This window comes from Calliopsis andreniformis, chromosome 4 (assembly GCF_051401765.1).
Source record: "Calliopsis andreniformis isolate RMS-2024a chromosome 4, iyCalAndr_principal, whole genome shotgun sequence".
NCBI lineage: Eukaryota > Metazoa > Arthropoda > Insecta > Hymenoptera > Andrenidae > Calliopsis > Calliopsis andreniformis.
Window position 1 is genome coordinate 13,256,252 of NC_135065.1, and position 27,572 is coordinate 13,283,823.

General features: G+C 43.9%; 2 protein-coding genes and 2 long non-coding RNA genes across 7 annotated transcripts; 3 read left to right on the forward strand and 1 right to left on the reverse strand.

Annotated features, from left to right (window-relative positions):
• The first annotated feature begins 425 nt into the window (after positions 1-425).
• Positions 426-8,881, forward strand: LOC143177982 (proton-coupled amino acid transporter-like protein acs). Its single transcript, XM_076376353.1, has 10 exons — positions 426-532; positions 2,028-2,114; positions 3,991-4,084; positions 4,273-4,389; positions 4,527-4,799; positions 5,409-5,493; positions 5,686-5,958; positions 6,635-6,813; positions 6,880-7,049; positions 7,181-8,881. Exons 3-10 carry the CDS (start codon positions 4,017-4,019, stop codon positions 7,423-7,425), a joined length of 1,410 nt encoding a protein of 469 aa, XP_076232468.1. The 5' UTR covers positions 426-532; positions 2,028-2,114; positions 3,991-4,016; the 3' UTR covers positions 7,426-8,881.
• Positions 8,882-10,899: 2,018 nt separating this feature from the next.
• On the reverse strand, positions 10,900-16,132 carry Lmx1a (LIM homeobox transcription factor 1 alpha). 3 transcript variants are annotated; one of them, XM_076376298.1, is made up of 5 exons: positions 15,789-16,132; positions 14,182-14,601; positions 12,466-12,771; positions 12,201-12,299; positions 10,900-11,168 (listed from the first exon to the last, which is right to left on the reverse strand). In XM_076376298.1, exons 1-5 carry the CDS (start codon positions 15,910-15,912, stop codon positions 10,909-10,911), a joined length of 1,209 nt encoding a protein of 402 aa, XP_076232413.1. In that variant the 5' UTR covers positions 15,913-16,132; the 3' UTR covers positions 10,900-10,908. The 3 variants fall into 3 exon arrangements, with proteins under 3 accessions (XP_076232413.1, XP_076232411.1, XP_076232412.1); XM_076376296.1 differs by having other exon boundaries at positions 14,182-14,703; XM_076376297.1 differs by lacking the exon at positions 12,201-12,299 and having other exon boundaries at positions 14,182-14,703.
• An 893-nt stretch (positions 16,133-17,025) lies between these two features.
• On the forward strand, positions 17,026-18,205 carry LOC143178045 (uncharacterized). Of its 2 annotated transcripts, XR_013001712.1 has the most exons (3): positions 17,026-17,166; positions 17,751-17,802; positions 17,885-18,205. It is a non-coding gene; the product is annotated as an uncharacterized LOC143178045 (long non-coding RNA). The 2 variants fall into 2 exon arrangements; XR_013001711.1 differs by lacking the exon at positions 17,026-17,166 and having other exon boundaries at positions 17,712-17,802.
• A 332-nt stretch (positions 18,206-18,537) lies between these two features.
• LOC143178047 (uncharacterized) lies at positions 18,538-19,174 on the forward strand. The gene is made up of 2 exons (XR_013001713.1): positions 18,538-18,659; positions 18,802-19,174. It is a non-coding gene; the product is annotated as an uncharacterized LOC143178047 (long non-coding RNA).
• The last annotated feature ends 8,398 nt before the right edge of the window (positions 19,175-27,572 follow it).

Here is a 27,572-nt window from a genome sequence, read left to right on the forward strand (position 1 = left end):
TCTCATATCTTTTACATTAACTATGAAAATTTGATCCCTTAAAATTAATAACCATGTCCCACAGCTCCAACTGTCTCTCCTGAATTCTTCAAATCATCAAGCAACCTTCACCGACCTCTGCTTCAGACCTTCAACAACCCAGGCAATTAGGCTCAACCTCCGAATCATCGCCAAAACAAACCCTCTAGGTATCCCAATAACAAATTCGACCCAAGCCTCAGTCTTCCATGACCTCTGAAGCCTCATTCCGCCGCAGTGTGCCTAACTACAGCCTCTGTTCGATCGCGGATCGCTTCTGAATCGTCGACAAAGGCACCGTAGGCGTAGTTCCTAGCCCGTCACGTGACGACGAGCTCGCGACCCGGGTGTCTCGTTGGAAATTGAAATGTTCCGCGGTTTAGCGCGGGCCCAGTCGCTAGACATCCTCTGTCGCGGGCGCATTAGCGTTAGGAAGTACCCTCTTAAAGCTCGCGTCACGTCTGCCGGCTAGATGCGAATTTCGGTTTCCCTCGCTGCGGATGTGTTTAATTTGGTAAGTCTAGACACGATCCTCTCGCACGCTCACGCCTCTACGCTCGTTATTTACCCTTCCCTTGCAGTTCAGAGCCTCACCTCTACGAGACTTCCGCTTCTGCTCGCAACCTTAACTCACTTCGGACATCACACTTCACCATTTATGAAATTCAGAGTTGCTCCAGGATTTCTGTGGGCTTAGGGGTTCTGAGGTAGGAAGAATTGCGCATCGTGCAAGTTTCTGGTCTTAGGAGGACTTAGGAAAGCAAGGACTGTAAATGGAACTTATTTGTTCTTGGAGTTCTAGGCTTCTAGGTGTTATTAATTTGGGTTCGTGGATCTTTGAGTTTGCAGAAAGTTAAAGCAGTAGCTAATAGATGATTTCATTATTATATTTTAATTTTATTCGCATTCAGTGTTCCTTCAGCCAGTTACTAGTTGAAGTACTGACAAATTCCTCTCCAATTACATTCAATCCAAGCCCAACGCTTTTAATATCCACGAAGCATCGTCGAGTCTAAAAGTGTACACAGTTGATCCATGATCGGCTCTAAAAGGGAGTGGATTTATTTTGCGATCATTTCATTCACGACTATCGGGACAAATAGGCGAGGCACGCGCGAGGAAAGCGCTCGGGGCCGAGACACGATTGTTCCAGGAAGGATAACAGGTCGCCGATGCGATGTCACGCCAATTGGAATGGGCAAATGGTTCAACCATTGCATAACAGTTCCCTCATCGATCTTAATAGCGATTGCCTCGCCGCGTGATCTGCGAAAAATATATCGTTTTCGAGGGAAGCCGCAGAGGAGAATTGTCTTTCGAAGTTTCTATTCAAACGGGCATAAACGGCCGCTTTGTATCGTCTGTTCGTGGCCTGTTATCGACCATTTGTCGTTTAGTTATCAGGTGGCTGGCGTTCTTTTATGATCTAAAGTTAAATGAAACGCGTAAAAATAGATTGGATGGGTGACACTGTACGAGCCCCGTGTGCGATGAACTGTGTCGGTGTGTTCCCCCTAATGCACTCTGAGGAAGTAAGAATTAGGAGATCGATTACTATACTTAAGCCGTGTCGAACGCAGGGAGTGCATCGTTTAGGCAAACTTTAGCCTTTGCTTGAAATAAAACGTGGTAATCGAATGGTAGTGGTGTGTTTTAGAAAGATAGAATATTTTACTTGAAATAGCTAGGGAATTTCTATTTTACTTAATCTTAAAATATTATTTAGATGAAGGGGACTAGATAGGAATATTGCTTATACAGTGTTTGATCAGTCCATCAAGAGGTTCTTCCATTTCCATGAGCAGTGCATGACATTAGCATGAGTTTGCAGTGCATCAATTAATATCTATTAAGTAGTTTACAAGATCTTCGTCGATAAAGTCATCGAAACGGGTCATCTCTGAATTATTTTGAACCAGGCACAAAGTTGCAAAGCCTCAGTCTCTAGTAAACCATCCTTCATACCCTCCAACTATAGTTTCTTCACGAGTGTCTTCTATCTTTTGCAGGAAAAGTCAGCGGCTGCCAAAGAAAGTCAATAAGCGTGCCCTCCAGTTCATTTTTTAGAAGAAACGAATCTATTTTTAGAGTAACAGGTGAGATATGAATAAGGAAGTTGAGAAAAACTGATCTGAAAATCGTAGAACGAGGTATGGTTGTGTTATAGAAGCAAGAAAAATGGTAACCATTTGAAAAAAGCGCAACCTGTTGCGCTTATTGCGACGATTGATCGATTACCACTTGTGAAATCGATGTAGCTGTTGTTACATTACGTTTGCACAGTTGTGCAAGTTTGTTTTCGCGATCGTTTCAAGAATTCAATCGAAAATGGAGGACACGCGTGCAAGTGCAACGTCGACACGCTTGAACTTGATGGATGTCGTAGTAGTTGTACTTCCGATTACGTAACTTAATTGTTGCACGATTTTAACCTAATTGCTCCTTCGTGATATTCTCCTTTTGTATCGCGTTATAGTTTCGATCGATAAACTTTGTTCGCGCGCTGCAGGAAGCGGGACGAATTGAATTTGCAACAAGATATCATTTGAGTTTTAAATAGAATCTCTTACATCTTTTTTAATTTTGAATTAGTAGAGAATTTTTTCTAATTTATTATATATTTGTCTATATTTGTCTTTGAACTTCGACATATATGAGTCTCGTTAGTAACCATGTGCAATGTCAATGACCAAGGGAAATTGTTAACCAAGCCTAGTGGCTGTTGCATCGAGTTAAATGCGGCTTTGTATGCGATAATAAGCACTATTGACATAGACAAACGAGCACCAAATTCAAATTGTCGCGCGACGACTGTGCTGGGTCAAGGATTCACTTTGCGACGAGAGAATTGAAGCTTGATTCGTTGAGAAGCTGGGACGTCTGCTAGACCGGAAGTGTAAGCTCTCTTTTTCAGTAATTGTACATTTCTATCAAATTTTATTTAGACTAAGAAAAATTAATTCCAGGAATAGTAGCCCAGTTTCTCCAGCGCCTGAATTAATGTTTCTATCGTGCCATCAACAATGATCGTGTCTCCGCTCCACTTAAGTGATTATGTATTCGATTAGAGCAGCTTTTCTCTGATTTGCCATGCAGACAGATTCGTCCGTGCCCATTTTACCAGCACGATGGCTCGTCTCCACGGATGATTCATTATTCAATCAGAATCGATGTCGTGCGTATGGATGCTCTAAGCATCGTAGCCTCCATTTCCGTGAAATGATTTGCACGCTAATTAGATAATGATTTCCTTATTTCTGAATGTTTTCATGTCCCTGGTAATCAGTGCCTTGCAATTAGCAATCCCTCTGTAGATCTTTCTCTAAGGGGAGAGCACAGTTTCCCATTTTAAACGTATAGATCGAGAGCTTTTCGGCCGATTTGCGAATCAGTTGGCAGGAACAGCGAAGTGAGAATACAGACTGTCTAACCTTCAGTAAGTTAACTATATTTGACCTCAATGCAATAATTAAGAGCAATCAGTTCGCCAAAGAATGTGCTAAAGCTACAGGCGCGCGCGTGTGCTCCTCCACCGTGCCTGAACAGATTCGCAATGATGAATTGCCATTTTTATCTGCGTGTCGCGTTGCTCCATATCCGCCAATTGATCGGAGGAGCTCGGTACCGCGGGCCTGACGCGGATCTAGGTCGATCCGCTGATCCTTGCGTCTTCGACGGTCGAAAGATCTCCCGATTCATTCAAAATTCTAGCGAGATCCTCTGTGGGTTTTAGGGAAGTTTCCTCTTTGGAACTTGGAGCAATAGTTAGGGGGATATTTATGGGTAGTCAGGGTGAGTTTAGAGAGCGAAGAGTGAAGAGGAATACTATTTTTGGATCTCTTTTTTATTGGTGTAATTTCATAAATTATATTATTGATGTTTGTGAGAGACAGTATTTAGATATTTCTAGGAGAATTTTTCTTACCTCATGAATTGAAACTGACGAAACCCTTTTGTCTGTCGATGGCACAGAAGTGGCACGGAAGGTCGCGTGACAGATGAAAATGGAGAACGCAAACGAGGAGACAATCAACATGCAGCTCATCGGCTCAGGGAATCCGTACAAGTATGTCTCATTCTACTTAAAATCTGTTTCCCATTTTCCCCTTTCTCAGGTCCTCAGTCCTCATAGAAATCAATAGAATTGTAAGTAGAATCTTGATACTAATTGAATCATTGCCAAGATGATCTAGTATTTCACGATCGAAACCTAAGAAACCAGCCAATCGCATTTGTAAATTGATCCGATTGCAGAGTTAACAATGAAGTGGCCGGAAGTGACCTGAACGCATCGGAAGTCCCAATATCGCCTGCTGCAAACGCTGAAGATTACGACCCCCATAAACATAGGAATAGACCGAATCCCACTTCGTGAGTACTCAGCTTACCTGCACTTATTTTGACCCTCTTTTTTCTTTACCTTTCTTTTATGATTATAGAGGTCTCCTATGGAGAGGATAAAATATAAAAATGGTATTATACTAATCCTGTTATTGTTTTGGTCTTAGGAACGCGGAAACACTGATCCACTTATTGAAAGGCAGCCTAGGTACGGGAATCTTGGCGATGCCGAACGCGTTCTGCAACAGTGGACTGGTGACCGGTGTAATAGCAACAGTGATCGTAGGAGTGTTGTGCACCTATTGCCTTCACGTGCTAGTGAAAGCCCAGTACAGACTGTGTAAACGGTTAAGAGTTCCTATATTGAGTTACCCGATGAGCATGAAGTACGCGCTCGAGGACGGTCCTGACTGTGTTCGATGGTTCGCGCCTTATGCACCGTAAGTACGACTCATTTGGCGCCTGAGACTCATATGCATAACATTCGTTCTCTTCTTTAATTCTCCTCTGCACTTAGCTCCTTCTAGACTTAATAAAAATCGCAACACATTTTATTTAAGATTCAAGGAAGAAACTTATCCATTAAAACTGAATGCAAATTTGGGAAAAATAGAAATTTGGTATCATTAGACAATCTAGAGATAGTGGAGCTTTTGGAATTGCTTTGTGAATCACGTATAATATACACTGTATAATGAGTATTAACTTTAGATCAAAATTTGCTATAATAGCTCATTAGGCGATTCTAAACTTTGTTTCCACTAACTTCACTGCAATTTTGTTAGAGTTCTCGTGTATATGTAGTGTCTGACCACGACAGAGCGAATCTACTTCCATTGTGCTTGACCGAGCGTCCCGATTGAACTCATAATCGGGGATATTTATTTTGTGAAACAATATTCTCTCTCTGCCATGGAAATACTTTCTGTATCTCCTTCTCTTTCGATCATTCACAAAATTCCAACAATCACGCACTCACGATCATTTCACACCACAGCGGCACGCACTGAATTTATCACTTGTAACATGAAAGTTGATATTATTTGCAGAGGACTCGTAGACGGGTTCATGATAACGTATCAATTGGGAATATGCTGCGTTTATATCGTATTTGTAGCGTCGAATATAAAGCAGGTAAATAACAGGCGCAAAGATGGATCTTTTTCTATCTTTCTCTGTCATTCTCTTTCTCTGTTGCCGCGAACAAAGCAAGAATAAAAAAGAAAAAGAAAACAAAAGAGACAAGAACCAAAGAAAAGCCATCGAGTGGTCCATCGACGGAGCGTGAATTTACAGAGTTTCTCTTTGGTCTGTTGGTGAATACAGGTAGCAGACCAGTACTGGGAGCCTCTGGATGTTAAGACCCACATGCTGATTTTGCTGCTACCGCTGATTCTGATCAATTATGTGAGAAACCTGAAGCTACTGGCCCCGTTCTCTACTCTAGCGAACGCGATCACGTTCGTTGGACTGGCCATGATCTTGGTGTACATGTTTGATGATCTACCGTCGCCCAGCGAGAGGGAGATGTTCGGTACACTGAGGAACTTCTCCCTCTACTTTGGGACGACGTTGTTCGCGTTGGAAGCTGTCGGCGTGGTGAGTCAGAGTCCTCATTTTTCTTTGAACATTACTTTAGATGCAAGGAAATTTTCAGGGGAAAATTGATGGAAAATATGGGATAGTACAGGTGGTTCAGATTTTATAATGCAGTGTCTATTTGTAAGAAATAGTTTTTCTAACGTGAGAAATGTATTTAAGGAGTGTTTGCGAGCCGCGGTATGGAGTGGAATATTTCTGGATCAATTTAGAACGATGTATCAGTTGCGGACCGCGACACTATTGGTTTTTCATGTTTCCCCCTACCCCTCGCGATCGATCTATCATTTGGCCTCGTCGATCGTGGCTGGGGGACGAAGTTAGAATAGATCAGCGGGCGCCGCTGCATCGTTAATAAACAAATAAACGGCCACTTACGGGCAAGTTTGAGATTGCCGTGATCAGATCGTCAGTGCGTCAATGCAACCTCCACAGTTATTACGCAGGCATTCGCCGCTAGACGAATGCTCCCCGTGGTTCTCAAACACGATTCAATCTTTTAGATTCAAGAAAAATTTCGAGGAAATGGAAATAAAGATATAGAATTCGGTATACCGTGAAAGTTTATTTTTATTAGACACTCGGACAACTTCTATTCTCTCTTTGTACTACATTTCCTCGCACAAATTTAACAATTGTTTAGTTTATCATGCGTTAATGGACCATTTTGTTATAGATAATAGCATTAGAGAATAATATGAAGACTCCACAGTATTTCGGAGGTTACTGCGGCGTTCTCAACATAGGAATGTCAGTGATAGTGGCTCTGTACATCATCATAGGGTTCTTTGGGTACATAAAATATGGGTCGAAGGCTGGCGGTAGCGTCACTTTCAATTTACCCTCGGATCAAGTGTGAGTAGCTTAATACTTCTCCTCCAACCGCAGGACTATTCTTATCCTTCATAAATTTGTTTTCAGTATGGCGCAGAGTATCAAGATTATGTTCGCCATCGCCATCTTCATCACCCATGCCCTTCAGGGCTATGTTCCTGTCGAGATCATATGGAACACGTACCTGGATCACAAGATACACAGTCGAAAAATCCTGTGGGAGTATGTCTGTCGAACAATTATCACCTTAGCCACCTGTAAGAATATTTAATATTATATAATACTCGCAGCTAAGGCTGAACTAAATCTAGAGTTACTCATAATCGTAGCTTAACTAAAATATCTACTTTAAAAACAAACTAACAATGATTTTAACTCTTGTCCCCAGTCACCCTGGCTATCACAGTTCCCAGACTGGGTCTCTTCATCTCCCTCTTCGGGGCCCTGTGCCTCTCAGCCCTGGGTATCGCCTTCCCAGCCATCATCGAGATCTGCGTGCTCTGGTCAGAGAAGGATCTGGGTCCCTGCATGCTTATGTTTTGGAAGAACATCTGTCTGATCTCCTTCGGTCTTCTGGGTTTGGTGGTCGGCACCTACGTCAGCATCGTCGATATCGTAGAATCCTTTAAGTGAAGACCCACTGACGATCGACGGGAATCAAACAGGAGTGGCGAAGCTGGAGGGAAGGAGAATGGAGACGCTTGTTTGTTCGCGTAGGACGCCACAGCTTCTCGCAGTTTTAGCTTAAAGAGCGGCGTTTTAGGTAGACAGTGGCAGAAAGTTATTCCTTTTAGGGGAACGCGAGCAGGAAGCACTCGGGGGAAACGCTTGTCGTTAGTGCACCATGTAGGAAAAGGTTTAGAGGGGTTAGAGGGGCATACAATGCTGGGCAGATGCTCGATGCGGCCTTGGTCGACGGTAGACAATTGAGGTAGAGGATTGAGTGAATAGGAATTCATCCAATCGTCGAACGTCCTGAGCAGTACCTTGTTTGTCGTGCCCGTAGCAGGGGCACGGTAGTTCTGTCCCGATAGCACAGTAGTTGAACGAGATATGCTGACTTTCCAATGCTTGGCCTAAACGTCTCAGGAATGATCTACGCAGAAAACATCAGAATATAAGTATGTAGTAATCGTTTGTAAGAAGTCACCGCACAATTTTATTCACTTCTGTTTTTTAATCGCGGTTTATGGGGTCAAGATTTGTGAAAATTGTATATATGGAGCCTTAACTAGAGAAATAGCGTGAGATATAAGTAATTCTGCACGAAAGCAATCTTTTAATAATAGTGTAAGTTTGAAGTAAATGATGCCCAGTACTGGACTCTCGCTGCACTTTTTAATAAGAGAAGAAAAAAGAATAGATATAATTTTGCGATAAATGATACCTGTGATCGAAGATTTTATACAGGAATAAGAGCGATGTTCAAGAGAATTGTTGAACGAGTTAGAAATATGTATATGGATGTTAATTGTTCTTCAACTTCCGCTAGAGTCGTTCAACGAGCACTTCCTTCGTCTCGGTGATACGAGTACTTACGTTCACGTTTCTGCGTACGTTTGAAACGTGGTTTCCGTGTGCGTGTGTGTACTGTGGGTGTTACACAAACGTTGATCAACACATTCGATAATATCTACTTGAAACTTTAAAAAATTGAAAAATTTTACGAAGCGGACATTTTTCACTCGAAAAAGTAAAAGAGAAATTAAATTTCAAATTTTTGAATTCTCCTATCAACGTTTGAAATCCGTACGCCCACAATCGTATACCATGATGGAGCGAATCAGAAGCACAGAGAGAAGAGAGCGTCTAAAATGTCTAAGCAATACGCAAGTAGTACACTATGCCTTATTTTCTAATAAGAAGCTTAGCAGAACGAGAAGACAAGATATCGCTACTTTGTACCGTCACTGCCGGGAGCTCGTATAAGAAGAGATCGCGATCTCTAATCTAGCATCGTCGATGATACTTTCTCTGTTCATAATCACATTAATTTCTTTCGACGAAGAATTGCCGTTTTCGTAGATTTTCATCTACGGAACGCTTGCCATTCCGAATACTACAATAATTCTCTTCGATTTTCGCCAATTATTGTTAGAATAATTTCTTTTAGAGACAAGAAGCGACTATTGCGACTACTAAGAAAAATTGTATTATCGAAGAACACTGACTTAGAGAATTTAAGAAATCGCAATAACTGCCAAAGAGAGCAAGGGAGACTTGCATGAGCGACATTCTTTATTAAAAGGTAGAAGAAACTTGAAGAAATAGATTAAGGAGGCCTTGTATTCATCTCGAAGATCAAGGATCGTACTTACGATTGGTCAGAAGAGAAAGAGAGTTCACGACCATGGACTCCTCTGATTTCAGTGTCAATATGCGTATAGATTCCGATGGCAGATCGTCGATATTTGTACGTTTCTAAGACTATGCGCATTTCGTGTGTACGTTTTAAAGATCCGAGTTGTTTTTTCCTTATTTTTTGTTTGCGTGTCATTATATTTCTGATACCAATAAACTCTCTATTCTTACCTGCGCCGTCTGATCTATTTCAGGTTGTTCTCCTACGTCCTACACCTAAGAATATTGGACCATTGACGACAAATGAGGGGCTACTCCCTTCTTCTTTTACCTCAGTCCCTTCTCCTGGTCCCTGTTAGAGAGTAGGGCGAGAGGAAGAGTATTCAGAGTTTAGGAAACATTCGATAGAAGTACACGGTTATCTCAGGACACTTAATGACGCTTAAGGTAACTTCAATTTTTTCTATCCTGCATTTGAGTTGGTAAAAGTGAGGGTAAGTGAAAGATGCCCACTGTGCGTTCTTTTTTATATAATGTATTGTAATTTTTCGCTAGCTCCTAGTAAATGCTTCGTCAGACTTAGCCGGGCTATTAATTTTCTTTGTGAGTCAGGCTGCAACGCTACGATCTGCGAGTCGACGTCGACCCTTTCTGAATCGATCTCCACAGGGTGTAAATAACTTTCATGCACTTTGGTTGTTTTGTTTAGAAAAACATTTATAACTGTACCTTCCTTATTGAACATCTCCCATCAACGATACCATTCTTCACCCTGTTTTGTTTCTTTTCCAGAAGTTGCAATTTGAGATGAAGATCAATTCACGAAAAGTCGATTTACAGGAATTCATTTATAAAATCTAATTCAGCCTTGGTCGATTCCGATACTCTTCTTTCCGGCGTTCAGAGAGGGTCAACGAAGCTGCGGTTTAAACATTGCAAAAGTGTTCGTCGCGGAAGAACCACGGTCGGTGTCGATTCTCTATCTTTGTTAAACATTAACAATCTCTCGGGAGAGAAATGAAGTACGAAGGTGCGTCGGTGTTTAAACATATGTTCTTTTTATACGTGTAAACCGAAGGATACATCGTTGAATATTAAATCGAACCGCGACACACTTTGCTCATCACTTTGGTACATCGAAAACTAATTTAAATAATACTCGTATGAATCCTCTCACAGCATCCTACCTCATGTACCCACCCAATCACCTTCCAAATTGGAGCAACATCGAACTGATACAGAAATAACAAATATGACACTGAGCCCAAGATTCCCACAGGGCGATCGCAACACTCTCTACACTCATTCATCTTCTTACACTATAGTACTCCGAAAATCCTATAAAATTAATATTACTAAATTAAAGTGGAAGATTAGCCTAAGAATCTACAAAATACTCTCTCCTAACGCTATCAGGGATATCACGGAAAATAATAAAAAAAGAGAGGTAAGACAATCATAAGAAATTAGTAAATAAATATCCTAATAAAAATACATATCACTCTCTCTCTCTCTCTCTTAATGAAAGAACAAAACGCTGAAAGTAGTAATAAATACAAAGTCTCTCAAATGAAACAGGAAGTATAGTAAGATACCAGAGACACCCTCATCAGCAAAACACACCGCGTTCCCCAACACCCAAAATCGAAAGATACGGCCGAGAAATGTGCTGCACGTCGTTCCCGCGTGCCTCGAAATCGCGAGCAGAGAAAACGATGACGATGGATGAAGAGACGATGGTTGACGCAGGGACCAGCTACGCCGGCGGGGCTGGATAACCAGTAGCAACACCAAGTGGAGCCATGCGGCTTCGGATTACGCGTGGTCACCACTGAAGTAACTACTCTGCATCATGAACAGTTTGTCGATGGGGTTGTGAATCGCCGCGTGCAAACTCTGCGACAGCGAGGGCGCCTCGTGGGACGTTGGCCCGTGATGGGAATGAGAGCTACTCTGATGACCGCCGTCTGGCCCACCACCACCCTCGTTTTCGCCTATGTCGAAGCCAGCCTCCGTTCCGTCCAATGATAGATCGCTGCTGCAAAAGCTCTCTCCAGAGTGGCCAGGATAGGCGTCTGAAATTGAAGAGAAAATTCATTTATTTCAATTCTTATTAGCGGGTTCGCGTTGCAAAATTGCTAACATTTAAGGTCCTGTAACTTTGCGAAAAAAAATCGCAGGGAGGTCAGCCTGATCTCATTTCAAAGGGCAAGGACTCTACTTTGACGATATTGAGTTGAATTTGTTCGAAAAAAATTTTTGACTTCACGTCCTGCTGAGAAAGAGAGGGTTGTTCTTCCAAAAAAGTTTTCCAACTTCAGTCGTCTGTCAGGAACTTGACAAATTTTTTTCGCCACTTTTTCTTCAGGAAGATTGAAGTCTGAACCCTCCCCTTTCGAACGAGACCTTGGTCAGCGTTCTGCGATTTTTTATTGCCGAGATATCGCTTTCTGAATGAAAAGTGAGCCTCCAGCCTCGGAAGCACTCAGTAATTCAGAGCCCGAAAAAGTAGCCAATATTTGAGATGCTGTAACTCCGCCAAAAAAAATCGCATGGAGATCAGCCTGGTCTCATTTTAAAGGGCAAGGCCTCTACTTTAACGCTCCTGAGTTGAATTTGTTCAAAAAAATTTCTTGACTTCAGGTCCCGCTGAGAAAGAGAGGGTGGTTTTTCGCCGAAAGTTTTCCAACTTCAGTCGTGTGTCAGGAACATGACAAATTTTTTTCGCAACTTTTTCTGGGAGAGAATTAACACCTGAACCCTCCCCTTTCGAACGAGAACTTGGCGAGCGCTCTGCGATTTTTTTTCGCTGAGATATGGCGCTCAGAATGAAAAGTGAGCCTCCAGCTTCGGAATCAGGCAGCATTCCAGAGCCGTAAAAGTAGTCAATCTTTGAGGTGCTGTAACTTCGCGAAAAAAAATCGCAGAGAGGTCAGCCTGGTCTCATTTTAAAAGGCAAGGTCTCTATTTTAGCATCCCCGAATTAATTGTTCTCAGAAAAATTTTTTACCCCCAAAAATTGTCCCAGAAATATTTCACGGATTCCCACAAGCTCCGAGTATCAAGTCTCGTCCACAGAATAACTTCTACTCTAAAAGAGGACTTACCGTCAGGCGAGTACGGGTTATTGGGGTTGAGCGGTTGGGTGGCTGAGGGGAAGCTAGAAGATTCCCCGTCGCGCATGTTCATGGCGTTCAAGTAATGACCTGCGAACGAGATCAGACGATTGGCATTGTATAATACCAGACTGACAGAATCACCAAAGCCCCATTAACCAGTCTTCGCGCAAGACTCGCGAGCAAAGAGCCACGGTAAGAAAGATCGCGTCGCTTCGAAGGTGAAGAAGTTGAAAGGCGAGGCTTGATGGCTTACTGTGATCACTGTGAGGACTCTCGGCGCGGCGCTCCTCCTTCGGTTCCTTATCTGAGCCGGGCTCAGTCTTCGCTTTCCTCTGCAGCTTCTTCATCTTCGCCCGTTGATTCTGGAACCAGACCTGCACTACGCGCACGCTGAGACCAGTGTCCTTTGCTAGAGCCTCTCTGACCTTTCGACAGGGCTTCGGGGAGACCTCGAACGAGGCCTTGAACTGACGTCTCTGGGCTGATGTCAGGATCGTTCGCGGCCGTTTGGGACCCCGACGACCGTCACGAGGCCGATTCTCGTCCAGCAGATCATCGTCTGTGGAAGATAGATTCATCAGGTTCCCATTGCAGATTTGAGATGAAGTTGGGAGTTGAACTAGGTCTCTGAGTCTATGAAGGGCAAGCTGTATTCCTCGATAAAGATTCCAGATAGGTTTGAATTCAAGGAATTTAGGTCTGGGCTTAGGTCAAAGGTCTTGGAGGGTGCAACAGAGTCCTTAATGAGTAGGTCCAAAGTGGTTCTGATTAAAACTGAAGAGTTGTGACTAGAGGGTGGGAGAGATAAATGATAAGGTGCATGCTACAGTGCAGACGAGATCGAGTTTGGTTACGTGAATATTAATAGAATTGATATATTTGAATTTTCAAAGTTTTTTGTATCTCGCGATTATTAACAAACTGCTCTTCCATCGTTTTGTGTTTTAGTATCCGAGGACAGTTAATTTAGTGAAGAAGTGTTCCTTTTCCGTTGCTCTCTCTAAGATTGGCGAATCATTTATCCCCGGACTTTTTCTAATGGAAGAACCTCGAATTCCAAGAATCCTTTCTAATTACGCTTGGCTTAAGTGTAGTTACCTTGAAAAGAGACAGCCTTGATTCGAGATTCCTGTAGGGTTTTACTTTGGATGTCTTTAGATTGTAGCAGTACAACCTGCGAACAATGCAACAAGGTATGTACAATACGTTCTCGCACGTGCGTCGATTATTTTTCGTCAATTGTCAATATCCTTTCTCTCTTTTTTCTTTCAGTTCACAAGAATCGCGTCGCGGGAAGGAACGAGCGCGAACGAAACTTTGTGAAACCGCATTCGATCGTAGGTTTGACAATTTTTCGTTGTTGGACAGATCGCCAATCTCGATTCTCTTTGAAAATCAACAATAAAGAAACACGATAGTCGAGCAGTTTGCTATCGAAGCTCTCGGATGTTAATTCTATGTCGTGTGGACTGTATCATGTTTTACCTAAACGTTTCTAAACCGTCGGATCGTTAAACGCGTTCCATAAGAAAGAAACATCGATTACTTCGGTCATATGTACAGGGAAGAACTGAAGGTGTACAAGGAGCAGCAAATAAGGGTATCTAATACTTTATTAATTAAAGAAAAAGCAGCTTTTACAAGGAAACTAACAACACACTTGCAGGCCAGGTGATCTACATACTCAATTATCTCTATCTCAAACAACCAGCGCAACACAGACACTCAGAACACTAAAAAAGCCAGAGAGGACAGTTCTCCAAGGAACGCAAAACACTCAAGGTACTCATTCATCTTCTAATCATATTAAAATCCCACAAAACGTCCAATATCAGAAAGCAGCTGAAGCTGAAGCAAAGGCTTCCACATATCTTCCCTCAGAATCAACTCCATACAAAGATCCAAAGAGACGAAGCCACAGAAATTGTCACACAGTTGAGGAAAAGGTTCCAAGATTCTAAGCACTGACCTTGCGGGCTGTTCAGGTAAAGCTCGTGCTCGTAGTCCCGTCGGCAGATGGGTTGTCCTTGGCGCAGGAAGTACTGCGCGCCAGGCGGAAGTGGCTGTCCACACATGCAACACGCGAAACACTCCACGTGAAAGACCAGCCCCGGCGCTCGGAGCACGAAGTCCGAGCAGCTGATCTTCTCCATGCACCGTGCACACTTCACCCCGAAGATCCTCTCGTAATCCGTCCGACAGTAGAGCTTCAGCTCTCGAATGAAGCACGAGTGGGTCAGGGGCGCCGCGCAGGCAGCGCAGGACAGGCATTCCTCGTGGTAATTGCGTCCAGCGACCTGCATCACGTACTTGTCGGCTATGGTGCGACCACAGCCGGCACAGATCGTCTCCAGGAGACCAGACTCCGTCTTCACCGAAACCGACGGCTCTGAAATCAGCGAGCACCGGGCTGGGTTGCTGTCTGAACGCGCTCGTCCCTCCTCGAACGCACTCCTCACTGACTTTTCCGTTTTAAACGCGTGGAAGGACTCTAGTGAAAGGAAGTACAGATTTCTGTTATTTCCTTGACGCTAGAACTAGCGAAAATTAGGGTTACTAGGGGGTGCAAGTGAGAGAGTTCGGGGAGAATAGATATTTGGAAAGTAATGGGGATTTGTAGGAGTTTTCTTCTGGTTTTACTTAGAGTTCATGTAGAGGAGATCTTGTATCCCTGGAAGAAGAGTGTAACGAATAGATTTGGAAGTTTCATAATTAAGTAATTCAGTCATTTTGTAAATAGATCTGCAGGACTTGGGGCAGGCTTCTCTTAGGATGCAGTATAATGTTATATTTTCCTACATTTTATTTCTTTTGTGACCACTACTTTGCTAGTTCTAGCGTCACAGTTTTATTAAAGTGCTACATTTAAGATATAATTAAAAATTCAGTCAATTTTGTTTTAATATATTTTTCTACAGGCATCCTCAATATTTTCCCCTGCGTTCCCAATTTATACTTGCCCCCATAAACAGAAATTCGAGGCGTACATACCGACGTACAATTTTTCATTTTAGAAGTTCCATGAGGACAGAAATAAATATACTCGGAGTTATTCGGAATGATATGGCTGTCAGACTGAGAAATGTGATAGCGTTCTGCAGCAAAGCAATATCGCGAGGCCCATGTAATTTATTCCGTCGCTTATCGATTGCCGATAGCGATGAAGTTGCGTGTTGCGATAGTACGCGGTGTGATAAGCTTCTATTTGCACGCGGATCGCAATGAGGATCTCTTATTTGTTCAATTTTAAACAAAATGTTCTCGATGCAATTTTTCACGCAGGAACGATACTCAAATTAGAATATTCTTTAGCCAAGCAAATGAAAGAGGATTTTTTAAAGAAAATGGATACATAGAGGAATACATAGAGGAAATTAATGAGGAGATTCTTCAGAAGAATTCGTAATAAAGGTTCATATGTTTTATAATTTATTAATACTTTAGTAATTGTACGAAGAATTCTTCCTAAGAATCGTTTTTTCAGAAGAATAAAGTTTCATCGAAACCACCCCCCTGTAGTTCAGATGCAACCTAAATAGCTTTTTCAAAAAACTAGATAAATTTCATCCCTCTAACCTGCATTATTGTTGTCGTTCGCAGGTCGAAACGGCATTGGCGGCGCGGCAGAGCCCATCGTCGGCGGTCCCGACTCACCCTGTCGGTTCAGGGAGCCAGGTAGCGGAGGGTAGAATTCCAACATGGCTCTAGTATCCTCACCAAGCGAACTTACGACCTTTGAATCCCCACTATAGTACCACTCACTTAGAAGAAAAATTCGGAAGGTTCAAAATACTCTTCCAGGTATAGCTGTCCCTTCTCTCGACTATCCCCAATCACTCTAAAGATTCCCTTCTTCCAGAAGTCACTCAGAAGTCCCCGAAGAAGCGTGCCGATCGCACCTACCGATCACTCCGCACAGAATCACCCGAAGTGTCCAGAGCACAATCAAGGTCCTTCGGCAATTAGTCACCTCACTTCTGGTTCAGTCGGTCAGGGGGTGGCGAAGGAGACTCTAGGCCTCGTCTACGCCCTGCCAGGCCTCAAGGGAAGATCCTGGGGCAGCGTCGAGGCGTCCTGACGGACGTCCAATCTTGACGAGCCGTCGACGTCCGAGCGTTTCGCATCCTGCGCCCGTTCTCCTGTTCCTCCTTAACGGGGGTGGGAAGGGGGATGATGGTTCCTCTGTGAACCGTACTCTGCGTGACAGTTCTCGTACGCGTGTCAGCGGCCCGGACTCTGAGGCTTTTTTGACGCCAGCCACCGCATCGACAGTGAAAATCAACCCCCGTCGCCCACCCACCCCGACTCGGCCGCCCCCCGACGGCGACCCACCCCGACTTGTCCACCCCTCCGCGAGGACGTCGCGAGATAGACGTACGATCGACTAGAGTGAACGTGGGCGGGGATCCCCGCACCCCCTGGCGAAGGGAGAATCGCGGAGAGTCGAGGGATTGGCGACCCTTGGTTCCGCCCCTCGGAACAGATAGCCTGGAGGGGATGGAAGCTCGTGGTGGTGCTCAACCACAGCCTGGACTAGCCGAAGATCAATATCTCGCGACCATCACCGGCGCCAGTGACGTACCAGCGGGGATACGCTGTCTTGAATCTCATTTTGTCGCGAATTTCTTGGAAACCACCCCTTGCCCGAGCTGCTGGTCTCCACGAGATTCTTGGGAATTTTCTTGGACACCGAGGAAGCTCGCGTGGGAGGAATGAGGCGATCGCGGGCGAAGGGGTTCGTATGCTGGAGTTGGTATTTTGAGTTTCATTTCACTGGGAGTTTCTTAGCTTTCTAGGGAAGATTCCTTGGGGCGGTATGGACTTTTTGGAGGATCTCCAGAGACCTTTTGCTTGTTCGTGGAGGCGAGGGCAAGGGAAGTTTGAAAATGATGGACAAGGCAGATTTTCAGAATGTTAAATTATAATTCTAGCCCCTGCAAAGGAAAAATAATAGGTAGAAACACTATATTATTAATTTCTATTTCTTTCTATATTAGAATTCTTTGATAAAATATATAGTTTCGGAGTAAGCATAGTGGCTACTCAAAGATTATTATTGTAAGTATTAAAAAACTCTGATGTAAAGCCAGCAGCTTCTTTTTATCAGGAGTTAGTACTTGAAAATTCAATCGCGGGAGTGCAGGCAGTTTGACCACGATTTTACTTTCACTTTCGGTTTAATCAGCATGTGGCCGGCCGTACGAGGCCAATCAAGCCAGGGAATGGCTGGAAGACAGACGGATCTCGAAAAATTGACATATTGAGTGCATCGTTGTTTGCTCGACTCATTGTCTGCATAGAAATCATATTTGGCAAATAAAACTTGGGGGGTTTCTTTGTCTCTGTTCTTCAAGCGGCATAATCCCCTGCATAGAGTGCCTTCAAGTCGATATGAAACCTGGCGTCGCTTTAGAAAAACTTGTTTAACTAAACTGGGTGCAGTATTTGAGAGAAAAGAGAATGTTGTACGAACATAGTTTGTGATATGAATACTGCCGTGATGAGTTCTCAATTATAATCCAAGTATATCTAAATCAGTTTTGCAGGTAGAAGCCTTCTTCGTTCTTTCCTTCACTTCTTCCACTTTAAGGTAACTTATAATTTCATACAAATGGCAAAAGAACATTCATATCAAAGGAACAATAAAATACAGTAACATATTCTCCCAATAGTCCCACTACAGATGCAAGATAAGAGTACTCACAATTGCATCACATTCAAAGAAAATGATTCAAAAGAAAGAAAGGGTCTACGTCAAATCAAGAACGCCAGGAGAGCCAACTGAACCGAGAGAGAAGTCAGAGGAATATTCAGCTCAAAAGGAAGGCGTTCAAAGTCGAAGAAGAAATATTCTCGGAGGAAGAAACTGGAACTCTTCCCTAGGCAATATCGCGAGTCTGCGGAGGAGGGTTCAGGGAGGTGGTTCCATGTATTTTGTCGCGAAAGTCGTAAGCGGAGGCATCGAGTATTTGGCCGTTTGTCGGTCCGCGTAAATACGCTACAATGCCGTCCTTTGTGCCGCTCGTCTATCAGCGATGTTTGCCAAATAAAAGCCTATATGGGGGCCTCTTTGTCTCTGTTCGCCTCGTGGTGGTGCACGGACGTCAGCCCACCCTTCCACCCCCCTCAATGATACGCCTAGTTGCCTATGAAACTCTGGTATGCCCCTTCGGTGCTCGTACAAAGGGGCATCAAGTTGGCGGTAACGGTGATGCAAAGTATTTTCGGGGTGGAACACGTGCGGATGGACCGAGGGGGACCCACTAGAATCGGGGACGACAGCGAGCATACGTTCAAGGGGGCGAGCGCATTTGTGGGTCGAATTTGTAGGAAACATTAGTTCTGGCTCCTTCGAAAACGAAGACGGGGGAGGATTTTCACGCCTTCAGTCTGATCACCGAATGGGTCATTCTACTAGCTACCTGATTTGAGTAGATCATGTGTCAGGTGGGTTTCACTTGGTTCATAATACTTGGTGGATATCCTGGAGCTAAATTTGAGTATACGAGGGTGTAGATATTATATTATTTTACTCTTTATTATAAATAACCTTATTACTAATTACAATCTGCTTAAATTTTCTTCACAGAGAGGAACCCAATACGCATCAATGGAGCTGAAGCTGCTGGTTCCAGTCTTCACGTCAGATCGAAGTCTACACCCCAGTGACCGAAACAAAGGTTCAAGCTTAGCATTAGAAGACATCCCAACACCTGCACGAAAGGGAGCAACAGTGCAGCGAAACTCGAGCATCCCCCTGGAGTGGTCGATATCTAACACGGTCTTATCTCGGGACATAATAGAAATTAGGGAAAGGCGATGACCCCCGCGATTTCACGGCGCATAAAGGCATAAAAGTCGCTCGAACGTCGGATGAAATATGGTTCCTTGCAGGTGCACCCACCCCAGTCGTGTCGCTCTGGCTCGTATTGTTCAGGATATGTGACACTAACGCGATCCGTGTAATTATGCCGATACGGTTCGAGCGTTGTTTCGTGACGGGGGAAAGGGACACAGCATCCCTTTTGCGTCTAAACACCCTTTGGTCACGCATCGAGGGGGCGTCTCTGCATCCTAATATCCGCTGCGGATTTTTCTGAGCAGCGGACCCTCTGACACCGGCCGACAATTAATTCTGATCGATGATAGAATGAGGTGGGTGAAACCGCTGCGATTAGTAAACGATTATGTTTTTTTATTTTTATTTTTGCAGGGGCTTAGCTTGTAAGATTTGTACAAAATATGGAGGGATGAAAGTGTAGAGAAGGTGTGGATATGTTTTTCTGAAGTGCGAGCTGAGTGGAATTTTTCTTCTGTTTTTTAAGGGAAGTGCTCAATTTTTTACTACTTCTCTGCACGTGGCTTTAGGAGCACCCTTCGGTCACGCATAAAGGGGTGTCTCCGCGTCATAATACGCTCTAAAGATTCCTGGTCCCAGTTGCGGCATGGAGATTCACGGAAGGGTGACCTGCATTCGAAATTACCTTCATTGATTATAAATTATGCGATGCGAGCTGTACAACTTGATTAAGGATGCGTGAGTGAAGGGGTTGAGTAGTTTCTAGCAGGATTCACTAGCTTTCTGAGCTTACGAACTCGATTACTACTATTTTTAATCTTAATTATGTACACCAATCGTTTCATTTGGAAATGACATCCTCCTGAATACCCAAAGTCTCAGGGCTATTTATGAAAATAAAGGGTAAGATTTTAAAATTGAATTCTCATGTTTCTTGAACTTTATAGCACCTTCCTAATAATCCTCACAATCCAAACTCAGTTCCAGCAGACCAGAGTTCTACGAACCCTTTAGAATCCGAATACAACAACTCGAACTTTCAAGACTAGTTTCCCCACCCCTAAAGTAGAACAAGTCCCAGCTCCAGGTTGAAACTGTGAAGTATCTGAAGGAGTTGTCTTACCAATCGGGTCGGCAGAAATTATTCAAAGCGATCTTTTCTATTGGCACGTGTCCTCAGGTTTGTTTTCACCCTTACTACGGTCTTGCTGGCATTCCTGACGTCGCTAGATAAAATGTAATAACGCGTCCTCTTCAGGCTGGCGCGCACGAATCCATCTTTCGTTAACGAGGGTGGAGGCTCACGATTGCGTCCCAGGAATGCGTGATGACTACTTTGTCAGGAATGCGCCGCGGCGCCCATACGCGAAACGAGAGCGTCAGGGCGCCGCGCTACCCCCTGGACGTCCCTTTGGAAGCAGCTGCGATGTTACTACGAGCAACATCAGAGATCGTCGAATATTTTTCCAAAGTCAGAAAACTAGAAACAATTGCAGGTAACTTGAATAGTAGAAGGAGATAGTGTCAAGCTTTCCACTTGAATTCCACTGAATCTTAAAAAAAAACTACTATTTAAGCATTCATATTTCCCATGAATACATTTCTGTCTCTTTGGTATTCAAATCTTAGTCGCGACGAATCTTTTCCACTCTCCTTCGTTCTTTCTTAAGAAATTCTGTCTCTGACTTATTCATCATAAACTGTCAATTACTGAATTCAAGTACCTCACTCAAGACAGATCCACTGTCCACAGCACGTTCTGCTCAAAAATCCATCGTCTGCGTCTTCCTCATCCTCTGCTTACTCGCCCCCTCCCTGGTGCCTCTCATTACTCAGAGACGAGGCCCTCGATGCGCAAAAAAGCGAGGAAGGAAGGAAAGAAAGGAAAGGGGTAAACAGAAAAAAAAGAAGATCGAGGGACATCGCGTCACGTCGACGTTTCGATAGCAGCCGGACTTACAATATAGCCACTCGGCAAACAAGCAACCCCCTCACCCTGTTCACCCTGCTGGGAGCCCCGAGTAACCAGCACTCCTGCAGCATTTCTCCGCTCTGCCCTCCCTTTATAACCACCCTCCTCCAGCCCCGCCACCCTCGCCTCCCTCTTGCAGCGAGGAGATTTTGATTTGCGCGCGATTGGAATTCACCCTCTCACTGGTCGACTTCCGGCGAAAAAATAGATCCCTCTGATGCGAGGCGAAGGTGAGCGTTAGATCGCGATTAACAGAGAATTCAGGGATTTCAAAGGTTCAAAGGGCGATTTTCCGCGCGCTTGAGCACCGACGAACACGCGCCGACACGTGGCCCTCGTGCGACCTTACACGATTCCTGGCTACCGGTCGCAGGAACAACTTGTCGGCGTCACGGGACACCGTCGATCCTCCCAGCGATTCTACAGATCGCTGATCTGGAGATCGATAAGGGACGGCTAATCGCGATCGTCAGGTTGGGAGCTGGAACTGTTCGACAGGGCTTTTTAGTTCGTTTTTGAAGCGTGTGAATGGGGAGATTTGGAGTCTCTTTTTTGCCTGCTGGTCCTTAGGAGTGAGAGACAGTTTGATGCTAAGTATTCTTGTGATGAAGTGGACAAACTCTTGAAAGAACTCTACTTATATTTCCTCTTTATTTTAATATTATTTTGAGCCTTTCTGTTTGGGGAATTTTTATTTAATTTTTAGGATTTGAAGGAGTAGGAGAATCGAGGAATATGGAGGAAGTTGAGTAATTGATTTTATTCCACGAGATTTGGGGAAGTTTCCCAGGTTTAGGGCGCTGACTCTTGTTTTGGGAACGCAGTGCGAGGGCAATTTCGGAAACTCGGACACTTTGCAAATAGTTGCTCTCGTTTGCGAAGGCCATGAAGATTTCATGGCGATCGTTCTTCCTATTCAACGAGCAGGGGAGCTTGGATGTATCGTATTGACAGAGGTCACGTGTCGCTGGTGCATCACGTGTCGCTCCTACGCCCTGGGAAACTGAATCCGTCGGGATCGGTCCAACAGAAGTCAAACGCCCTGAGGATTTTCTACTGTGAATCGTTCTACCCCTACAGTTTAATATCTCCAGCCAAAGTAGGAAGCTGAATTTATATTTAAATCATCCAGACAATAATCGACATATTTATTAAGTTTGATCTGTTAGTAAAGAATTTCTTGTAGTATATTTCATTATTATCAATGAAACATGAAATTCTGATTTGTTAATTTTTTTTAAGGAGTCTGAGAGGCTAGAGACTACTCAGGGACTATTATCTGAGAAACCTGTAGGCCCCTCTGCTGAACATTATTGCAAGTATCAAAGTTAGTCTAATAGAGACATTTCCTATTTAATAGTTTCAACAAAACGAATCAGAGATCTGTTTGTCGTATCGAAAAGGTGTCGAGAGAAGAACAATGGTCACAGGAGGGTGTTGGAGGGTGCATTATGCAACGAACAAAACCGAGCGCGGCCGATCGTCGACATTTCCAAAGGCAACGCTCAAACACAGACCAGCAACGAATAAATATTGTTCTTTGCCAAAATCACGCGAACACACGGCTGATTCATATCCGGGGATGACGCGGTGCGATACAAACAACCGGTAGCTACGCTGCGCTGTATGCTCTGTTACCGATTGTTTTTCATCCTATCGATGTTACATTTTCCGCGGGAAATGGTAGCGAAATGCTTTTCGAAAAATGGAAAATTAATTCCCAATTGTGCTCGGTTTCCACAAAATCAATCTCCCTTTTTTCACTACCAGATTTTTTCATTTTGTATTTTCTGCTAATCCAGTGTAGCGAACATTTCTGGAAAAAAGGAAAAATAAAATATTTGCACGGTGGATGTTCGAACAAATTTCTAAATTCGACGCATGGTTTCATGCTCCAGAATTATAAGAAACACTCGCTATTGGTAAATATTTTCTAGCTACTTTTTTACTACAAACATCCTTTAAATGTTATAGCTCTTATAAAATGTCAGAAGCTCAGAAAATGTGCTCTATTTTCAAATAATTATTTATACGCCTTCTTCTTCTTAGGGAAATTCTTGATTTCTTGCAATCCCCAAGCTCACAACGGAGCTCCACTTTCCTCGGCCTACGATCAGACAGTCTTTTCGCGAGAATTCTCAGACGAGACGGAATCCACGAGCCGAAAGGAGCCCTCAAGAGAGCCAGTCGATCCTCATGTGTGAAAATCAAATATCGACGGGGGCGTAGGCGAACTTTATTCATAAATCGCTGCCGCGGTGAATGGTGGCGGTGTTTGCCGTGGCAGATATTAACTGTATCTATGCAGTGGCGAACAGGCCTCTGGATATTATGACCGTTTCTCGGGGCATAATTAGTAATCCCTGGCACGTGACACGCACGTGACTGCGGCTCGCGACGCGTACACCTTCGACCAGAAGGGCGGTTTCGCTGGTCGCTGTGCCCACGGGCCAGGGGGTTGATGATGGAATAGGAGACTACGGGTCGCGTGCATGCTTCGACAGTCCTACTTCATGAATCTATCGATGGTTCCGTTCGATCGAGCGCTCTGTCGACCGTGGAAACTATCTACCCTACACTTGGGGAATTTTCCTTTTACACACCTTGCGGGGGTCATATTTTCAAGCGTGAGAGGATGCTGGAGGAAGAGAAAAGGGTTGTCTTTGGGGACTGGAAAAAGTGGAACTAGTAAGCTTCGAACTTTTTAATTTTCGGGATCCCAAATGACTCAGTACTTACTTATCATAGCTTAAAAGCTACTAGTTCTAATTCCCAGTTTACAATCATTCGAGATTTAATCTAGAGATGTCCAAATATCAATTGAAAACAGAGCGAAAATGAAATTCTAATAAAAATCCCCCTCGTAGATCCCAGAAGGACCGAAGCACCGATTTCCAAGGATTCCATAAATTGGCCGCACCCCAAAAAACGCGTCAGTTCCTCCGGATCAACAGGATCTGAAGGACCGTGGACAAATTGCGAGCGATTCTCGCGGTGTTTATCTGGGACTGAGGAAAATGGCGGGCCAGTGAATTTTTACGAGCGGTTTCCTACACGGATCATCCTCCCGCGGGAATATTCCCACCGCAACCCTCCCCCCAGGAGACTGGTAAACGGTCATTAATTATTTATGTGCGGGAAGGCGTAACGATCGCGACGCGTGTCGAAGCTTTTAGCGAGGCATTCTAACGGAAGGTCACCGCCTTCGCACCTTCTCAGCGATCACGATGACTTCATTAAGGGTCACGCTGGAGCCGCCCCCCGTTCACTACCCCGATGGCCTTCGATTTAATTAGGTCGTAGAAGGAGAACGCTTGCACAGTGAACGGCGGAGCGTGTGATTCTTCGACGTTTTACGGGCTCGATTTAATTAACAGCCTGATATCGCTCTGGTACCGTGAGTGATAACGATATGTGGACAGCTTTCTGTTCTCAGGAGATGAATGATTACTCGTTATCGTTCTCAAAACATTACCATATGCCTCGTAGAGCTGGGATCGAGCAAGTGTTAATGAGACCTGTTGAAAAACCATAGGTTTGATCTTTCGTTTGTTTGTACTACTGATTTGTCAGAGTTGAAATTCATTTATTATAAATTCATAGATACATAGAGTCGTCTCCAACGTAGGAAAGTCTTTTATTAGAGGAAATTTGAGTAGAGAGAGAAGTTGCCTGAGAAATTTCAAAAGTGGAGGGTGCAAAGATGGCGACGCTCGAAAACGGCCCTCGTCTCTTCGCATCGAGCGGCTCTACCCCCAGTACAAGGGATCAACATGAGCTTAACGGCAGGCGCCAATATACCTAGCCACCCCCTCAACCCCCGCATACCGACCGAGCCGTCAAGCTGTGGTATTAAACGGGGCATGCGTGAGGTCCACGGTGGTTGGTCACGTGTACGTTTCCAGCAACCCCCGCGCGTCCTTCGCACTCACCACCCCCTCAAAGGGGGTGTGCGTACATTCTTACGATTTCGAAGGAAGTGTTGCCTTCGTCAACGACGCTGGGGACAATTAAATTAAATGGCGTCGAGATATATGTAAGGGAAAGCTAGACAAGGGTGGGTTTTCTATTTTTCTAGAATTTAATATTACATTAAATAATTGTAGAACTGAAATACTTCACCTGTTTCTTGTCTGTAGGTTGATATGTTTGATGGAGACTGGTTTTAGTCTCATTTATTAAATTCTAGATCAAAGAACTATTTATCGCCTCCTACGAAAATAGGGCAGAGGACACTTTTCTCAGCCTTTCTATAGAGGATTCTCTACAGAAACTTGGACTCAATTCGAATCATGAATATTCCACAGCGAATTCACGGTAATATTGAAATCGAGGATAATAAAAAATTCCTCTTTGGTTCCAGTTCACGATCTATTTGCAATCCTTTCGAGAAATGAATCAATCCGTCGAAGGATATTCCGGAATAATCCATTCCCGTCCCTCAATTAATTCTCCCTATCGTTGAACGAGAAAAAAAAAGTAGCCCGATTTTTTCCTATCGCCCACCGAGGAATTCGACCATTTCCTGGTATTTTTTCCACAATTAATATTTCGTACTTAATATCTCCGCGAATTTTTACCATTCGTTCTCCGCGAAATTACGAATTTTCTTGCTTTGATCCTCTCATGATGGGGAATTTCATACGCACCCTGTGACGCAAGCGTTTCCCAAAACCCGCACAGACTTCGCGGAGCTTTTTCCTTTTGGTTCTCGCGGACCGCTGAACGCTTCGAATAAACCCGAGGAGACGTGTCTTACTTATTTAGAACACGACGGCCGATGTTTAAGGGAGGAGAGCTTCTTTCATCCCTTCGAGTGCCCTGCGAGATTTAATTAAAAATCGGGGGAAAACGGGGCGCTAAAGACGCGACTCTACCGTGTCTCCTTTTTATCCACAGTGTTGCAGGTTTGCGTCGAGTTAATTGTCGCTTAGTTTCTTATCTGAAATGAAGCTCGTATTTTTTAATTTAACTCTTTGCTGCGACAGGATCTTTTGGTCCAAGGAATGCTACTGCATTCGAAAAGTAATTTATTTCTTAATTTTGGTGGTCCTAGAAACTTTTATTGGTTCTGAGTGTATCTAGCTATACAATATTTTCAGATTGAAGTCTTCTGGACCATCTCCATGGCATTTTTCAGAAAACAGTAGAAGTACAAGCACATTCAACAGCCAGAAAGTCTCATCGAAGGTCGAGAATCGATATCAAGAGAAGCAAGCTCCTGTTTCGTCTCTTCCTTTTCGGTTCTCGGGTGAAATATCTCGAAACAGGTACGAGAAGAGCTGCTCGGTCACGGTGAAATATTTTCGCGGGGGAGAATATTCCCTTTCGATCTCTGGGCTCTAGCCTGTGCTCTGTAGCATTGTATAAAGCGCAAGCCTCGTCCTGTAGTAGGAGCCTCCCTGCCCCTCCTCGCCGCACTATTGACGGGAGTTTTAATAAAAGTACCCCCACCAGGAAAGCTAAACGTCGCAGTGGAAGGACCCGGTGAACGCCGAGCCAAGAAGATATTGGGTAAAGCAAAGATCGTAAGGACACTTACAGACATTCGGGGCCGGGGCGAAATTTCGGAGGAGATTGAGACCGCCGACGCCGTCGGGGCCGAGAGTAATCGTAATTTTCACGGTAAAGATAACACCGATAAGCCAGGGGGAACTAGGATATAGACGTCGCAGAACTATGAGTACAAATCATGGATGGAACTTGAGAGAAATAAAAGCAGGTGATATTTTTATCAATTCTATCAGCTAGAAATGAAATGAGAAGGGAATTGAGAAGATATATGTAGAGGATATTCTTGCAGTACTAGGACTAGTGAGCGATACTAGTTGAATGCTAGGAAAGATATTATGAGGAATTTTTTGTAGGAAGATACTACTTATGGTTTGTTTTAGGTTCTAATGAGAAGTTTGTTAATGGAGCCTAGTAGTAGGACTCCTCTATAGTATTCTCTTAATATCTTCAAGAGAATAAAGGTTTCAGCAACTGTGATCTATAGAAGCAAGGCTTCTAAGATCCAGAAATATACAAAATCGAAAGAATTAATAAATATCGCGGTTCATTAACCATCTGGGTAACAAATTACCATCCATTTCTCAAGACTGGGATCTACTCTAAGCTACACCGAAAGTTTCGCCGACTTTCCAAAGTCTCGAGATCCACTCGTGCGACCCGCAGCTATTAGATCGCGATCAGATGGTCATTGCTCAACGATTTGAGAACGCAAATAGCAGTAATAGAGGGATTAAAACAGTTTGTGGTCAAACACAGAAGCTTCCTGAGCGAGTGAATGGTAGAAACGATGGATCTACTCGTGCGAGGAAGCGCACAGTGCGTATTGAATGGGATCCACGAGAACCAGGAGTCTTTCTATAGGATCGACGAGGCGTCATAATAGTCGAGGCGTAATTCAAAGGGTGATTCGCCACCTTATACAACGCCACATTACGGACGGTTCACGGTTTGCACGCGTTATGGGAATTAGTTTTTCAAGATCTGTGTAACAGTCTGCGTTTAGAATCTCGATGGGTTGACTTTTTGTTTGCTGAGGCATCATGTGGCATCTGTGCTGACTCTCGGTGATAGCAAA